Here is a 15370-nt window from a genome sequence, read left to right as displayed (position 1 = left end):
ATAATCTCAACTACCTTGAGTCATGATAAATCCTAGACCATGTAAAGCACTTGTGTGGGGACTAGCACACAGGGAGTATGCAGCAAGTGACCTGTGGATTGTCCCCCTGGCATGCACCGATGGAGTAGGGCGAGAGCCAGAAAGCAAGCCTGAGGGCCAGGCCACACATGCTGAGTGGCTGGCTGTAGCTGCCCAGCTGGGGCAGAGATCTGTGGGAAACCATCAAAGATAAGCAGGAGTGAAAGACACACTATTTTATTTTTTAAAAAAAAGAAAAATGCGTGCTCTGGGAACAGGCTTAGTCCATTCGGGCCTTCAGTGTCCTGGTGGTGATTTTGTCCTTCTCACTGCAGAGGGAGAAAATCACAAGAAAACATCTCTACCCATCTGAACTGTGACTATGACTAGTTCACCCGGCCCTCAGCACCAAGCCTGTAAGCCCTGGGGCAAGGGAGCAGAACAAATGGCTGCCCACTGCCTCTAGGTTTAAGTGTCCTGCTCTAGTTTCATTCCTGTTAGTTCATCTCCTCCGCCTGTGGTAAGGAAGGAGGGACAGGGACAGACACCTCGGCAGTCTTTCCACAGGTGGAACCACCTTGGGGAGGCTTTCCCAGGAAATGATCCAGGGCCGGACTATGCAGCTCTCCAAAGGGAAGGAACTCCTCCAGGCCTAGAGAACAAGCCACTTAGGAAGGAGAAGGTGTGGTGTATGTCACCCCAAAGAACATAAAAGAACCTTGGTGGGTAAATTCTGGTTTTCACGGTAATTAAGCAGGCTATCCTCCAAAGGGGTCGAAATGCTTATCCTGCAATGTAGGAAAGCAGCCGGGAGGACACTTCCTACTCTATCCAATCAGGTTCCTGGTGATGGCCCCAAACAAGTGAGGGGACAGAGGGACGGCACGTGGGGAGCTGGCTGGAGCTTGGAAATTGGTCTCCAGAGCTCAGAGCATCATACAGCTCTGGGCTGGAGAGAGGATGGGAGCCCCCTAGAATTTTAATCCATCTGCAGGAGCTCTGCTGTGGCTCACCCCCACCGTGAGACTTTCGGGACATTGTTAAGGAAGAAATGTCTCTTGCGAGCATGGGTCGCAGAGCCTCACCTGACAGAGGCCAGGGGAAGCTGGGTAGGCTGCCAGCTACCAGCCAGGCATAGACTTCTGCTCACCCATGACGGCCACAGGCACCTTTCTTATCTCACACCTGACCGGCGGGCTGGGAAAATGGGGGGTGTGCTTGTGGAGAAGGGAGAGGGGCAGGGTGTCTGTAGAGCTTCTCGACTTCTCCCAGCCCATACTCACATGATGTGGACAATGACTCCCATGCCCGACACTGCATCCCGGTCCACAGCATTCAGCATGGCTTGGGAGATGGTTTCAAACAGGTGTTCTGGATCCTGCCAACAGAGTAAGACCTCTTCAAACCACAGCCTCTAGCCCCGACTTGGTCTGGGGTCCCTTAACTCTCTTTTCTAGGCTCAAGGTTCCCAGCTCTGGCCCCAAGACATGCCTGAAGTAAGGGATGATTCCCAAGACGTGGGAAGCCTTTCTCAGCTCCTTCCTTGGAAGGAAGCTGAATTATGTAAAGGAAAGTGAAAGAAGACTTCAACCCCTGAATTCCTTTTACTAATCAGTAATGTGCCATTGGGCGAACAGTATGTCCCTTCACTGAGCCTCAGTTTCTCCTCTGTAAAATAGAGAGAAGAACCCCTCTTTGGCTCCAGTGTGCTTTAGCAGCTGCCTGATGGGCTCTGATCCTGATATCTAACAGGTACCTCAAAACCCAACCTGTCCAACCACAAACCCATTTCCCCCAAACCTGTTCCTTCTCCTACATTCTGTCTTGGCTAGCCCAGCCGGAGAACCCAGCCAGCCTGTGTCTCTACCTCCTTTGCTTCTGTTTTAAGTGACTAAGTCCTCTTGACAGCTGCCTTCCTGCTTCCCCACTGACAGTCTTTGCCCAGGACCTCAGTGCCTCCTGCAGGCTGTAACAGCCTGTCACGTCCACCTAAAGGCTCCCAATTCTCTAGGTTCCTTACGGCAGAGGACAGACTTAAAACTCCTTGGTAAGGCATTCAATGCCTTTCGAAGTCTCATCTCAATCTCCAGCATCGTTTGCCCCTGTTTTACCCACATTCCAGCCAATGTCAGCTCTCTCCAGTCACTGAACATACCTGGCCCTCCTGTACCTTTGCACAGGCTGTTCCTTCTGCCACCAGGCCCTTTCTTTCCTCCTCTTCTCAACAAACTGCAATCTAACAGGTATTTGAGTGTGTGTCTTGCTACACTGGATTGCAGTGGGCACTTGAAGGCAGAGTGTACCTGCTTTCCCAAATGCTCGACAAAGCAGGCACTCAATAATGACAGCCAACCCTCCTCATCAAGCAATATATATATATATATATATTTTTTTTTGAGACATAGTTTCGCTCTTATTCCCAAGCTGGAGTGCAGTGGCTTGATCTCAGCCCACTGCAACCTCTGCCTCCCAGGTTAGGGCAGTTCTCCTGCCTCAGCCTCCTGAGTAGCCAGGATTACAGGCACGTGCCACCACGCTAATTTTGTATTTTTAGTAGAGACAGGATTTTACCATGCTGGTCAGGCTGGTCTCAAAACTCCCAACCTCAGGTGATCTGCCCACCTCAGCCTCCCAAAGTGCTGGGATTACAGGCATGAGCCACCGCGCAGGGCCAAACCAGGCGTGCATGCCCTATTCTAATCTAACCATTTGGTTTCCTCAGGACTGATTCTAACATAGACTTTATTATCCCCATTTTACAGTCAAGATAGTAGAGGAGGAGGGGTAAACTGGCTTACCCAAGATCAACAACTAAGGTGGTGGGTGGATCCCCAGACAACGTGGCTCCTAAGCCCATTCTGTTGAGCCACCTCTAACTCTACACTGAGCTAAACGTTTGCTCAATGAATGGATGCAAGAAAACTGTAAACCCAACATAAGGAATTTTTACTGCTGTGGCAAATATCTAACTGTGGTCTCCTAACAGAAGATGCTCTCCTCTGGAGCCAGCTAGCCGTGGCATATGGAATTTCTGGATATCCTTCGAAGGAGCAGCAGCTGTGGCCTTCTCTCCCACCTCCCCATCTTCCCCATCACCCGCCACATAAACACAGTTTTCTCCTAATGACCAAAGGTGGGTACCTCAGAGCCCAGCCCCGCTCCATGCCAGCAACGTACCATGTTGGGCTCCCAGAGGGACTCGCACATTCCATACATTTGTTCAGCACAGGTGCCACTGACCACAAAGTCATCAGTCACCATGGGGCAGCCAATGAGGTCTAGAGAGCAAATGAAGGGCTTAAAGGTCTTCGGATCCAACCCAGCAATGACTGGCTCAGTGTAGTAGGGGCCAAACCTGTGGGGCCAGCATCAGAGAGAGAAACCAGAACTCAAGAACGCTCTTTCCTGTTCAGGCCTATTCAGACAAAGCCCTGCCCCAGACCTGAGGGGAAATGGAGGACCTGCTTGGGAGGATGACTTTTCCCTGCCGCCAGCTCCTGCAGCTAGCAATATTCTAAGACTTTTCACCTTTTTCTCTCTGACACTTACCTTTTTATCCTTCTCATCTCTGACCCTCTTGTCCTCCTCCTTTCTTTTTATATATATATAATTTTTTGAGACAGAGTCTTGCTCGGTTGCCAGGCTGGAGTGCAGTGGCACAATCTCAGCTTATTGCAACCTCCACCTCCCAGATTCAAGGGATTCTCCTGCCTCAGCCTCCTGAATAGCTGGGACTACAGGTGCCTGCCATCATGCCCAGCTAATTTTTTGAATTTTTAGCAGAGACGGGGTGTCACCATGTTGGCCAGAATGGTCTTGTTCTCTTGACCTCATGATCCGCCTGCCTTGGCCTCCCAAAGTGTTGGGATTACAGGCGTGAGCCACCACGCACAGCCTCTCCTTCTTTCTTTCAGAATTGTTTTTTTCTAATCCTCCCTCTCCTCATCCAAGAACCTACCATCACTATGTGTACATTTATATTCTATTCCTTTAGTGAAAAGATTTGAGGCAGTTTATAGGAAAAACACTGAAAAATAAAACTAAATCATTAAAACATAATACAAGTTACTCAGACTGAACACAAAGTTTTGTTTTGAGCCCCCAAGCAGGCAAGGCAAAGAGTGATACTAGTGTCTGGGTTACTCTCATTGTCTGCCAAAAGGAACGGCAGCTCATTAGAAACTTGTTCTAGACACTGGTCTTTAAGAAGATTAGTCTTAGGGATCTTTATGTAAGATGATGGTCCCAGACTTATGATGGTTCAACTTAAAATTTTTCAACTTTATGAAGGTGCAAAGTAATAGGCATTCAGTGGAAACTATGCTTTGAAATTTGATCTTTTCCCAGGCTAGCAATACGTGGTACCAAACCCTCTCCTGATGCCAGGCAGTGGCAATGAGCCGAAGCTCCCAGTCAGCCACACGATCACGAAGAAAAACAATGGATACTTTACACTGCCATGCTGTGAGCAATTTGTGGATATTGTGTTTTGTGTTTTTGCATCCTATCATGTCTACAAAATACCCATTTCAACATACAATACTGGCCGGGCGTGGTGGCTCACGCCTGTAATCTCAGCACTTTGGGAGGCCGAGGCGGGTGGATCACTTGAGGTTAGGAGTTCAAGACCAGCCTGGCCAACATGGTGAAACCCTGTCTTAAAAACAAACAAACAAACAAACAATATTTTAAGCTTAGAACAGGTTATAAGGTAAGAAGTATCTGTATAAAATGCCAAATAACAAATGGCCAATATCCTCAGTAGAAAGTCAGTAAAGAGACATTATCCATATGTCATATTGGATGGCAGTCATTTCCAAGGGCATGATCTTCAGTTATAGCTCTAAACACACACACACACACACACACACACACACACACACACACACACACACACATTGAGATTACAAGCACGAGCCACCATGAAAATTACTTCTTCTTGTTGAGATGCAGGCTGGCTCTGTCTCCCTGGCTATAGTGCAATGGGGCAATCCTTGGCTCACTGCAACCTCGGCCTCCTGGGTTTAAGTGATTCTCCTGGCTCAGCCTCCCAAGTAGCTGGGATTACAAGTACACGCCACCACGCTCAGCTAATTTTTGTGTTTTTTTGTAGAGATGGGGTTTCACCATGTTGGCCAGGCTGGTCTTGATCACTTGATCTCATGATCCACCCACCTCAGCCTCCCAAACTGCTGGGTTTACAGGTGTGGGCCAAAAATAACATTTTAGGCCAGACATGGTGGCTCACATTTGTAATCTCAAGCATGGTTAGGGAGGCCAACCCTGGAGGATTGCTTGAGCCAAGGCATTCAAGATCAACCTGGGCAGCAGCGTGAGACCCCTCTCTCTACAAAAACATTTAAAAATTAGCCAGGCATGGTGACATGCACCTATGGTCCCAGTTACTCAGGAGGCTAGGGTGGGAGGATTGCTGGAGCCAAGGACACAAAGATTGCAGTGAGTCATGATCGCGCCACCATAATCCAGCCTGGGTGACAGAGTGAGACTCCATCTCAAAAAGATAATAATAATAAAATAAAAATATGTTTATTGAAAAGAATAAAAATACATTAGGTGACCTGGAAAATTCTGGATTCTTAGCTACTATTCTGGGAGCTTCCTCTATGAGGCCATCTGAAATCACTGATTTTTCTGGCAGGACAGGCTGAAGGCACTGATCTCCAAACTTGAGCAATGTTCAGACCCTTTATAAAATCTGGACCCTAGAGACACCATCCGCGTACCTCTGTCTGAAACACTGCAATAAATTACTTCAGATGGTAACTGGGCATCAGCATAATTGGAAGTTCAAACACAGGCCCTGAACTATGTTATAGTATTTGGTTTTAAGATTCTTATCCAGATAATCCTGGATATTATAAACTTTTTTTTTCCGTTGGCTGGGTGCAGCCACTCTCGCCTGTACCAGCACTTTGGGAGGCTGAGGTTGGGTGGATCACTTGAGGTCAAAAGCTTCAGACCAGCCTGACCAGCACGACGAAACCCCGTCTCTACTAAAAATACAAAAATCAGCAGGCTGTGGTGGCAGGCACCTATAATCCGAGCTACTCAAAAGGCTGAGGAAAGAGAATTGCTTGAAACTAAGAGGCAGAGGTTGTAGTGAGCTGAGCTCTCGCCATTGCACTCCAGCCTGAGTGACAGAGCAAGACTGCATCTAGAAAAATAGAAAAAGAGAGCTCAATTGGTATTCTGGCCACCTCTAGATCTGCCCAGAGTAGAAAGCACCCACAGGGTCTCCTTTCAATTCCATCCCTGCTTTCTGCACTGAATTCTATAGTTAGGCCCCTTCTTCCTCACCGTGAAGTCCTCAAAGAGAACTGACCAAGATGAACACCCGATTCCTAGGTTCCCTGCTATTCCTGAGAGGCTGGCATTGATAGAATAGCTCTGGAGAAAGGGTGGCTCCTGTCTGGGAGACCCCAGAACACTCTGGTAGGAACAATTTTTTCGCTTAGAAGCAAAATTATCTGCTATGTGCATTCCTTGCCTTTTTCAAACATAAGTCCTTTCTTTCCTATTTGGTTGTCAGGCCCACAGAAAACACACCCAAAATAAGGATTTTGTCCTGAAAATAAGAGATGGGAAAACAAGGAGAACCCCCTTCCTCAGTGCCCACTCCAGGCTACATTCAAAGCTGTCTGCATTCGCTAGTGCTGGCTATACTTGCACTCACCGTTTCTCATACAGGAGGTTGGCCACCATGCTCATGAGGGTATAAGGTTTGATCTGCCGACCTTCCTTCAATTCATACAGGTTCAGACGGAACTTGAGGCGCTGGGCACTGTGGTAGGAGAAAAGTGAGTTAGTAAGTCATTATTTAATATTCCTGCGTGTCTACCCTGTTGAGATCAGGGAACATCTCAGTCCCTGCCAAGGGAAAACTGCAAAGTCTCACGTGTGTTAGGAAGTAGCAACCAGTGCTCACTTTGGCAGCATGCATACCAAAATTAGAATAATACAGAGGAGGCTAGCATAAGGATGACACACAAATTTGTAAAGTGTTCCACATTAAAAAGTTTTTGGCTGAGTGGGGTGGATCATACCTGTAATCCCAGCACTTTGGGAGACTGAGGCAGGAGGATCATTGCACTCAGGAGTTCAAGCTGAGCCTGAGCAACATAGTGAAACCTTGTTTCTTACCAAAAAAAAAAAAGAAATAGAAAAACTGCTGGGCGTGGTGACTCGCGCCTGTAATCTCAGCACTTTGGGAGGCTGAAGCAGGTGGATCACCTGAGGTCAGGAGTTTGAGATCAGCCTGGCCATCATGGGGAAACCCCATCTCTACTAAAAATACAAAAATTAGCCAGGTGTGGTGGTGGGTGCCTGTAATCCCACCTATTTGGGAGGCTGAGGCAGGAGAATTGCTTGAACCTAGGAGGTGGATGTTGCAGTGAGTGGAGATCGTACCACTGCACTCCAGCCTGGATGACGGAGTAAGACTCCATCTCAAAAATGAAACAACAAAAAAACAAAAATTAACTGGGCATGGTAGCCCACACCTGTAGTCTCAGCTACTTGAAAGGCTGAGGTGGGAGGATTACTTGAGCCCTGGAGGTGGAGGTTGCAGTGAGTTAAGATTATGTCACCAGCCTGGGTAACTAAAAAAAAAAAAAAAGGTGGCCGGTCATGGTGGCTCACGCCTGTAATCCTCGCACTTTGGGAGGCCAAGGTGGGTGGATCACCTGAGGTCAAGAGTTCAAGACCAGCCTGGCCATCATGGTGAAACCCCATCTTTTTAATAAAAAAAAAAAAAAAAAAAAAGGCAGCAGCAACTGCTGTGCTATGTGCTAACAGACTTGAAAGATTTTTTAGAAAAATGGCCACTTATAGCCAGGTGTGGTGGCTCACGCCTGTAATCCCAGCACTTTGGGAGTCCAAGGTGGGCAAATCATGAGGTCAGGAGATCGAGACCAGCCTGATCAACATGATGAAACCCCATCTCTACTAAAAATACAATTTAGCCAGGCATGGTGGCACACGCCTGTAACCCCAGCTACTCCAGAGGCTGAGGCAGGAGAATTGCTTGAACCTGGGAGGGGGAGGTTGAAGTGAGCCGAGATGGCACCATTGCACTCCACTTGGATGACAGAATGATACTCCATCTTAAAAAAAAAAAAAAGAAAAAGAAAAAAGGCCACTTGGTAGCTCTGGTGAAAAAAGAAGAAAAGGCCACAACTTGCCAGTGCCATCTCAGAGCCCCAGGATAGGCATCTGCACAAAGCAGACCAATGCCACACCTGCTAGGGGCAAAGCAAGGAGTCTCAGGACCCCAGAGCAAAGAGCCCTAGAAAGGACTTGAGCGGGCCGGGTGCCTGTAATCCCAACACTTTGGGAAGACGAGGCAGGTGGATCACTAGGTCAGGACTTTGAGACCAGCCTGGCCAACACAGTGAAGCCCCGTCTCCACTAAAAATACAAAAATTAGTTGGGTGTGGTGGCAGGCGCCTGTAATCCCAGCTACTTGGGAGGCTGGGGCAGGAGAACCGCTTGAACCCGGGAGGCAGAGGTTTACAATAAGCCACTGCACTCCAGCCTGGGTGACAGAGCTAGACTCCATCTGAAAAAAAAATGACTTGAGCTTCATCTTCTAAGGTAAGGAAACCGAGACCTAGTGAAAGGAACAGTTATTGCCCACAAGCAAGCAAACGCAATGAGAAAAGCCGTCTGCAGAAAACGAAATGGTGTGAGAACAACAGGGACTGGAGAGGGAAAGGGTCACAGGAGACTTCACACTGACAGGAGCCTGATTCCACCAGGACAGGAAAAAAAGGGCAGTCTGGGCAAGGTCTCAGTAAGTTTTATGTTCTTGAGACTCAGGAAGCTTTAAGAGAAATGAGAACATGTTTTTTTTTTGAGATGGAGTGTCACTCTGTTGCCTAGGCTAGAGTGCAGTCTGTTGGCTCACTGCAACCTCCATCTCTCAGGTTCAAGCAATTCTCCAGACTCAGCCTGCTGAGCAGCTGGGATTATAGGCATGTGCCACCACGGCTGGCTAATTTTTGTATTTTTTTTTTTGTTTTTTTGAGACGGAGTTTCACCCTTGTTACCCAGGCTGGAGTGTAATGGCATGATCTCGGCTCACCGCAACCTCCGCCTCCTGGGTTCAAGCAATTCTCCTGCTTCAGCCTCCTGAGTAGCTGGGACTACAGGCGCACACGACCATGCTCAGCTAATTTTTGTATTTTTAGTAGAGACGGGGTTTTACCTTGTTGACCAGACTGGTCTCGATCTCTTGACCTCGTGATCCACCTGCCTCAGACTCCCAAAGTGCTAGGATTATAGGCGTGAGCCACCGAGCCTGGCCTTATTATTTTTTTTTAAAGAGGGGTTTCACCCTGATGGCCTGGCTGGTCTTGAACTCCTGACCTCAGGTGATCCACCCACCTTGGCCTCCCAAAGTGCTAGGATTATAGGCATGAGCCACCGCGCCCGGCCTAATTTTTGTATTTTTAGTAGAGATGGGTTTTACCGGCCGGGCACAGTGGCTCAAGCTTGTAATCCCAGCACTTTGGGAAGCCGAGGCAGGTGGATCACGAGGTCAAGAGATCGAGACCATCCTGGTCAACATGGTGAAACCCCGTCTCTACTAAAAATACAAAAAATTAGCTGGGCATGGTGGCACATGCCTGCAATCCCAGCTACTTAGGAGGCTGAGGCAGGAGAATTGCCTGAACCCAGGAGGCGGAGGTTGTGGTGAGCCGAGATCGCGCCAATGCACTCCAGCCTGGGTAACAAGAGCGAAACTCCGTCTCAAAAAAAAAAAAAAAAAAAGAGATGGGTTTTACCATGTTGGCCAGGCTGATCTCAAACTCCTCACCTCAAGAGATCTGCTCCCCTTGGCCTCCCAAAGTGCTAGGATTACAGGCCTGAGCCACCACAGCCAGCTGAAATGAGAATATTTTCTGACCAGCATCCACCCACACTTGTGAGCTAGTCTCTCCACCTTCTAGGAAATGTGTCCAGGAACTGCCACTCCTCAGGCCACCAGTACCCTGCAGCACCTGCCCGTGACCATGTATTCCCTCCTGAAAACCCATCACCATTCTTTTCCTCTCTTATTCTTCTCTTCTCTGGCTTCTCTTCTCCCCTTACTACAAAATTTGCACTCCAGCCTGGGCAACAAACTCCATCTCAAAAAAAGAAAAGAGAGAGAGAGAGAGAGAGAAAAAGAAAGGGACTTTTTTTTTTTTTTTGAGACAGAGTCTCACTCTGTTATCCAGGCTGGAGTGCAGTGGCTCCATCTTGGCTCACTGCAACCTCTGCCTCCCGGGTTCAAGGGGATTCTCATGCCTCAGCCTCCCAAGTAGCTGGGATTACAGGAACATGCCACCATGCCTGGATAATTTTACATTTTTAGTGTAGGTGGGGTTTTGCCATGTTGGCCAGGCTGTTCTCGAACTCCTAACATCAGGTGATCCACCCATGTCAGCGTCCCAAAGTGCTGGGATTACAGGTGTGAGCCACTGCACCCAACCCTTCCTTTCTTTTCTCACCACTACTACTCCATGAGGACCATGACCCTCACATCCTAACCATCACTGTAGTTTCATCTCCCCGACTCTCCCTTCTCTCGAATCACATAACCACTGGCAAACTGCACCAACTCATCATAGGTTGGTTATCTTTCTGTATGACTGCTTGAAGTTGACCTGAAGTTCTTTAGGGACTGAGCGTTGACTTTGGCCTTGGAGAGACTTGGGTGAGAATCTTGGCTGACACTCATTGACTTTGCATCTTGAGCAAGACACTTTCTGAGACCCTCAGTTTCCTCATCTGCAAAATGGGATGGCAACATAGAATCCTCAGGAAGAGGATTAAGTCCATGTGTGTAAGGTGCTTTCCACAGAGCTTGGCACAGAGTAAATGCTGGTAAAAGTTGGTTAGGATACATCTCTGTATCGCTATGGTGTGCGGCCAAGACTCAGACTCACTAGGCTGGTGGAGACGCCGGGGGCGGATGGTCCCAGAAGAGGCCTGGGCGGGGACCCTTGACACTTACACTGTCTGGACGTCAGTGGCGAGCCCGGCCAGACCGATGTACAGCCGGTCACCCATGGGAAAGATCTTCTGGAAGTCCGTGGTCACCATCTGGGCCTGGATCCCGAAGCGCCTGTCTGCAGCGATGGCCACACAATTCTTCCCCTTCATGGCCATAACGGCCCCTCCGTTATAGGACATAATAGACTAGGACAAACAGAACCGAGGGCTCAGTGCGGCCGGGGGTCAAACGCTGCCACAGCCCAGCCCCTGATGCGGAGGCTCCCGTACGCCTCGTTCTCCTTTCCAGAGCTTGGACCCCTGGTTTTTCAGGTGGGATGAGCACTATGTGACGGCGAGGAGCCGCACTCATCCTCTTGGTCCTCACCGGGGTCTGCTATACTCGAACTGAAACCGCTTCCTTCCATTGACCCTAGGCCCTTGTCGTCCCCAAACCTCTCCCGACTCCCTCCGCTTCTCAATCCTTCCCCGTGTCCCTTTGCTTCACTCCCCATCTCACCATGATTGTTGTATACTAAGACCCCTCGATCGCCGGAGCAATTCCAGTAAACGGGGTCTATCCTTGAGTGCACAACCGCTCTCGCTGCCGTCTCTCCATTGGCTGGTGGGCGGACTCTTCCTGGCCATCTGGGCTTTCTACTGGCCTTACTTCGCTGTCGGTCACCAGTATAGGTAGTTTGGTTGCAAAGCCAAAACGGAGGCGGGAAAAGCGGAAGTGAAAAGTCACTGTGGGTGCAGAAGAGCCTTGTGACACGGTGCATAGTGGGATCTCGGCGGACCTGGACTCCAGACCGCCGGGACTGGAGGCGGAGCCTGCACACACGTGGGCCGGTGAAACTGGCCGTAGGGGGCTTCGGCCTCAGCTGAAGGGGCATCGTGACGCTTATCAACGTGATGTTTGAGTTGGTCGTATTAGTTGTGCTAGCGTATTTATTCACTTCAGAAATCCTTACGCTTACTATGTATCAGGCACTTGGTTAGGCTCTAAATATTCACTGGCCCAGGACAGTGCCTGGTATATAGGAGGCACCCATTAAATGGAAATTTAATGATGCAAAGTGGGAAGGGGAAGGCGTCGCGGATATTCTGCGGCTGCAGGGGTTCAGCTGTAAAGGAGAGTTTGGAAGCCAAAGGCTGTTCTGATTTGGGGGACCTCCTGCGGTCTGACTTCACGTAACCTCAATCTCAGGTGAATTTTCAAGAAGAGTGATCAAGAGTCCCAGAACCCTAAAAAGGGACGTTCTGGACCTTTCCACGTTTGAGGTAGAACCTGAGGATAGCCAGAGTCGACCTCTCGCAAAGCCAGTGGAGGAAGAGCGTGCACGTCCCGCGTCCTCTCTTCCCAAGCCCCGTCGCCCTCCTCTCCCATCAGGATCCTTACTTTTCTCCCCTGGGTTCCACTTCTTTCGCCTGATGGCGGAATCTCTTACGGCGTCTGCGCCGTCCAGGCTCGCTCCCATTGACTCGGCTCTCCACTACACTAGCAGTCGTCGCGGTCTCTGTGGCGCAATCGGTTAGCGCGTTCGGCTGTTAACCGAAAGGTTGGTGGTTCGAGCCCACCCAGGGACGCTGTGACTTTTTTTGTCTTTATTTTTTTCCCGCGGAAGACAAAAACGTGTAAGTCTGTTACTCAAAATCCAAATTTTGCATTTAAAATGGTAGCGACAATACTTTTTCTAAGAGAATCACTCTTCTTGAAAATTCACTGCTGCTCAGTCAATAATGGGATAATTTATCCAGCACTTCCCTCCACATCCCCGACTGCGCCTACAGAGGTTTTTGTCTCACTGTGCATGCAACACGTTTCAGGAAGCATTTTTCGTAGGATTAAGAATTAATTTACAGTGGAGGTTGGACAGTTTTCTATTGTGTGGCTCAATCGATGTTACAGTCTCTAAACACTACATTTGGAAGAGAAAGAGAGAGAGAGAAACAGGTATTAAGAGAAAGGTGAGAAAGGGAGAACACAGTTGTGATAAGGAAGGGACAAGACAAGAGAACTAAGCAGGGTGAATGGGGAAGACCTCAAGACAATGAGGAGAGGGGAAAGAGACGCATTTAATATGAGAAGCATTAGAATTAAAGCAACACAATTTTTTCCCTTGGAAATACAGAGAGATGGGGAGGAGAATGGAGAAATAGAAGCAGAAACAGACCAATGACCTTGTTTGGGGGAGATAAAAGGTGTAAAGAACACAGGTAAAGACGTTCCTGAAAGCACGAGAGGAGCTGCCCTCTCCCGCCTCGTCACCGTTTTTAAAGGGATCTTAACTTCGCAATAGTTCTTCGTATGTGCGGGAAGTAATTGCCTAGATTTCCCGCGTTCCTATCCTCTGCGAGCCTCTAGCCTGTGACAGACACTGACTCTTCTATGCCATTGTCAGCTAGCGGACCGGGTGAGATGCAAACACAAAATCAAGGGGCGCCTAATGTCTGCCGAGGCGCATTCCTGGGCGCAGTGGGAGCCTCGACCTTTGTGGATGAGAATGTGCAAAGCACTCTTTTTTTTTTTCCCCCTGAGACGAAGTTTCGCTCTTGTTACCCAGGCAGGAGTGCAATGGCGCGATCTCGGCTCACCGCAACCTCCACCTCCTGGGTTCAGGCAATTCTCCTGCCTCAGCCTCCTTGTGCAAAGCACTCTTAAGCAGTTTTCGTAGACACTTGGTCTCTGCAGATTCGGCTCAAAGGAGGCCTCTTCTGGAACCCTCCCAAGTACTTACCTACCCTTAGCGGGAGCTCACAAAAGAAGTGGTGGTCGCTAAAGGGACAAGCTGTGTGTCCCTCAGGATTTGCACCCACTGGTCTGTGAGCGCTCGGCGCAAAAGCCGGGTTCCTGTGCCTTGAATGCCCAGTGCCTAGCGCAGTATTTGACATTGACACGTGACAGTTGCTTCTATGTCGGCCAGTATGGAACAAAGACTAGGAAACTCTTCCGATGTGGGAAGAGTTGGGTCAGAAGGTTCTCCTGAGAAACCAGAAAGGCCTGGTCATGCAGGACGCAAAAGATGAAACTGGAGATTTAGTGGGTAATGGGGTCTTAGCATACTCCTTTCTAGCGGTTTGCTCCTGCCGGGCGCTTAACAACTGAGGAATAAGTGGATGGACTCCGGCGGCCCCTCGGGCAGCCACCAGGCCGCAGAGGAACCTCAACCCCCTTCCCGCTGGCTGATCCTGCCCCGAGGGGCAGCCCGTAGGTGCCCGTGTGGTTGGTGGGTGGGATTCAGGTCTCTGCAAAGCCCCTACGGGTTTCTCTTGCTCAGGGTCTTGCAGCCAAAGAGGGGCAGCTCTGCTGCGCTCCCCTCCCGGCAGAGCGTAGTGAATGTGCGTCTTGCCTGGCAGAGTCCAGGATGCCGGCGACACATTTGCCCTGGGAACAGTGGGCGTGTCCCCTTTCCTCCGGGGCCGGTGAACTCGCCTTTCCGGGTGCAGACTCGGGAGCAGATGACCGGATCTTCCCTTGGCCCTTCTCCCGCCGGTTCTCCAACCACTCCCTCTAGAAGGAAATCTCTCCGCCCTTCCTCTTCCTCCCCGCCCCCATCCCGCCGGTGTGGCTGCAGGCTCAAGCTAGGGTCACTCGGCGGCTAACGTGCGCAGGTCTCCTGATCGCCGGCCAGAGGGCAAAAACATTCACCTGGGGCCCCCAGCTCCGGGGCTGCCTTGGCTGCGAGCAACGAGAGAAGAGGAGACAGGCGCTCCCAAACCGGGCGAAGATTCCTTTCCTAATTTCTAACTCGAGCCTCCCACCGTCAGTGCGCTTCATGGCGCTGCTGGCCCGATGGATAATTGAGCTTTCTGGAGGGACAGACGCGGCCGCCATCCCTAATAAATCGTGAATAACGAATGAGCGATTCGACCGTCCTCATGAGGCCCACGGGCGTCCAGTAATGCGGTATCGATTCGCTTCCCCGGCACCGGCCTCACCGCTCCTCCCGGCATTTCCAAGCCTCCCTCTTCGTTCTCTCTCCCCGGTTGGAGCCACTGGGGACCCGAGCCCGAGTGCCGGGTGGAGCGGGGGCGCCGGTGGGAGTCAGCGGGCCCCGCCGTCTTGGCGCTCGCCCGACTCTCCCGCCCGCGCGCCGAGGGAGGCGCACAGGCAGCGCGCAGCGCAGGGTGCGAGCGAAAAATGCGAAATCCGCGCCAGGCCGGAGAAAAGGAGCGGGCCCACCTTCCAGCCTGGCGCCTTGTTTCCTAGACCAGTGTGGCCTCTCGCCGTTGGCCGGGTTATTGTGTCCCAGGCCCGGAGCCTGAATTCCCGTCCTCAGTGAGCCTCCTTTCTTCTCTGCCCGAGCACGCCTAGGCGCAGCCGCCTGCACAGCTCCCCGCGGCGAGGCAC

At 50.3% G+C, this 15370-nt stretch overlaps 1 protein-coding gene, 1 non-coding gene and 1 pseudogene across 3 annotated transcripts; 1 reads left to right on the top strand and 2 right to left on the bottom strand.

The window, feature by feature from the left end:
• Positions 1-239: 239 nt before the first annotated feature.
• On the bottom strand, positions 240-11605 carry PSMB3 (proteasome 20S subunit beta 3). The gene is made up of 6 exons (XM_035301432.2): positions 11537-11605; positions 11039-11223; positions 6713-6820; positions 3196-3373; positions 1302-1396; positions 240-347 (listed from the first exon to the last, which is right to left on the bottom strand). The coding sequence occupies exons 1-6, from the start codon at positions 11537-11539 to the stop codon at positions 299-301; spliced, it is 618 nt and encodes a 205-aa protein (XP_035157323.1). The 5' UTR covers positions 11540-11605; the 3' UTR covers positions 240-298.
• A 927-nt stretch (positions 11606-12532) lies between these two features.
• TRNAN-GUU (transfer RNA asparagine (anticodon GUU)) lies at positions 12533-12606 on the top strand. Its single transcript has one exon. It is a non-coding gene; the product is annotated as a tRNA-Asn (tRNA).
• A 1533-nt stretch (positions 12607-14139) lies between these two features.
• Positions 14140-15318, bottom strand: LOC144582680 (uncharacterized; annotated as a pseudogene). Its single transcript, XR_013535913.1, has one exon. The product of XR_013535913.1 is annotated as an uncharacterized LOC144582680 (transcript).
• Positions 15319-15370: the final 52 nt, after the last annotated feature.

This window comes from Callithrix jacchus, chromosome 5 (assembly GCF_049354715.1).
Source record: "Callithrix jacchus isolate 240 chromosome 5, calJac240_pri, whole genome shotgun sequence".
NCBI lineage: Eukaryota > Metazoa > Chordata > Mammalia > Primates > Cebidae > Callithrix > Callithrix jacchus.
This window is presented reverse-complemented; position numbering and strand designations above follow the sequence as displayed.

Bases quoted from the DNA above. Each gene is read 5' to 3' on its own strand.
- PSMB3 (XM_035301432.2), bottom strand. The intron at 3,374-6,712 runs GTGAGTGCAAGT...CTGGCCCCACAG, and splicing joins AACCTCCTGTATGAGAAACG to GTTTGGCCCCTACTACACTG. The intron at 348-1,301 runs GTGAGTATGGGC...CTCCCTCTGCAG, and splicing joins GGAGTCATTGTCCACATCAT to TGAGAAGGACAAAATCACCA.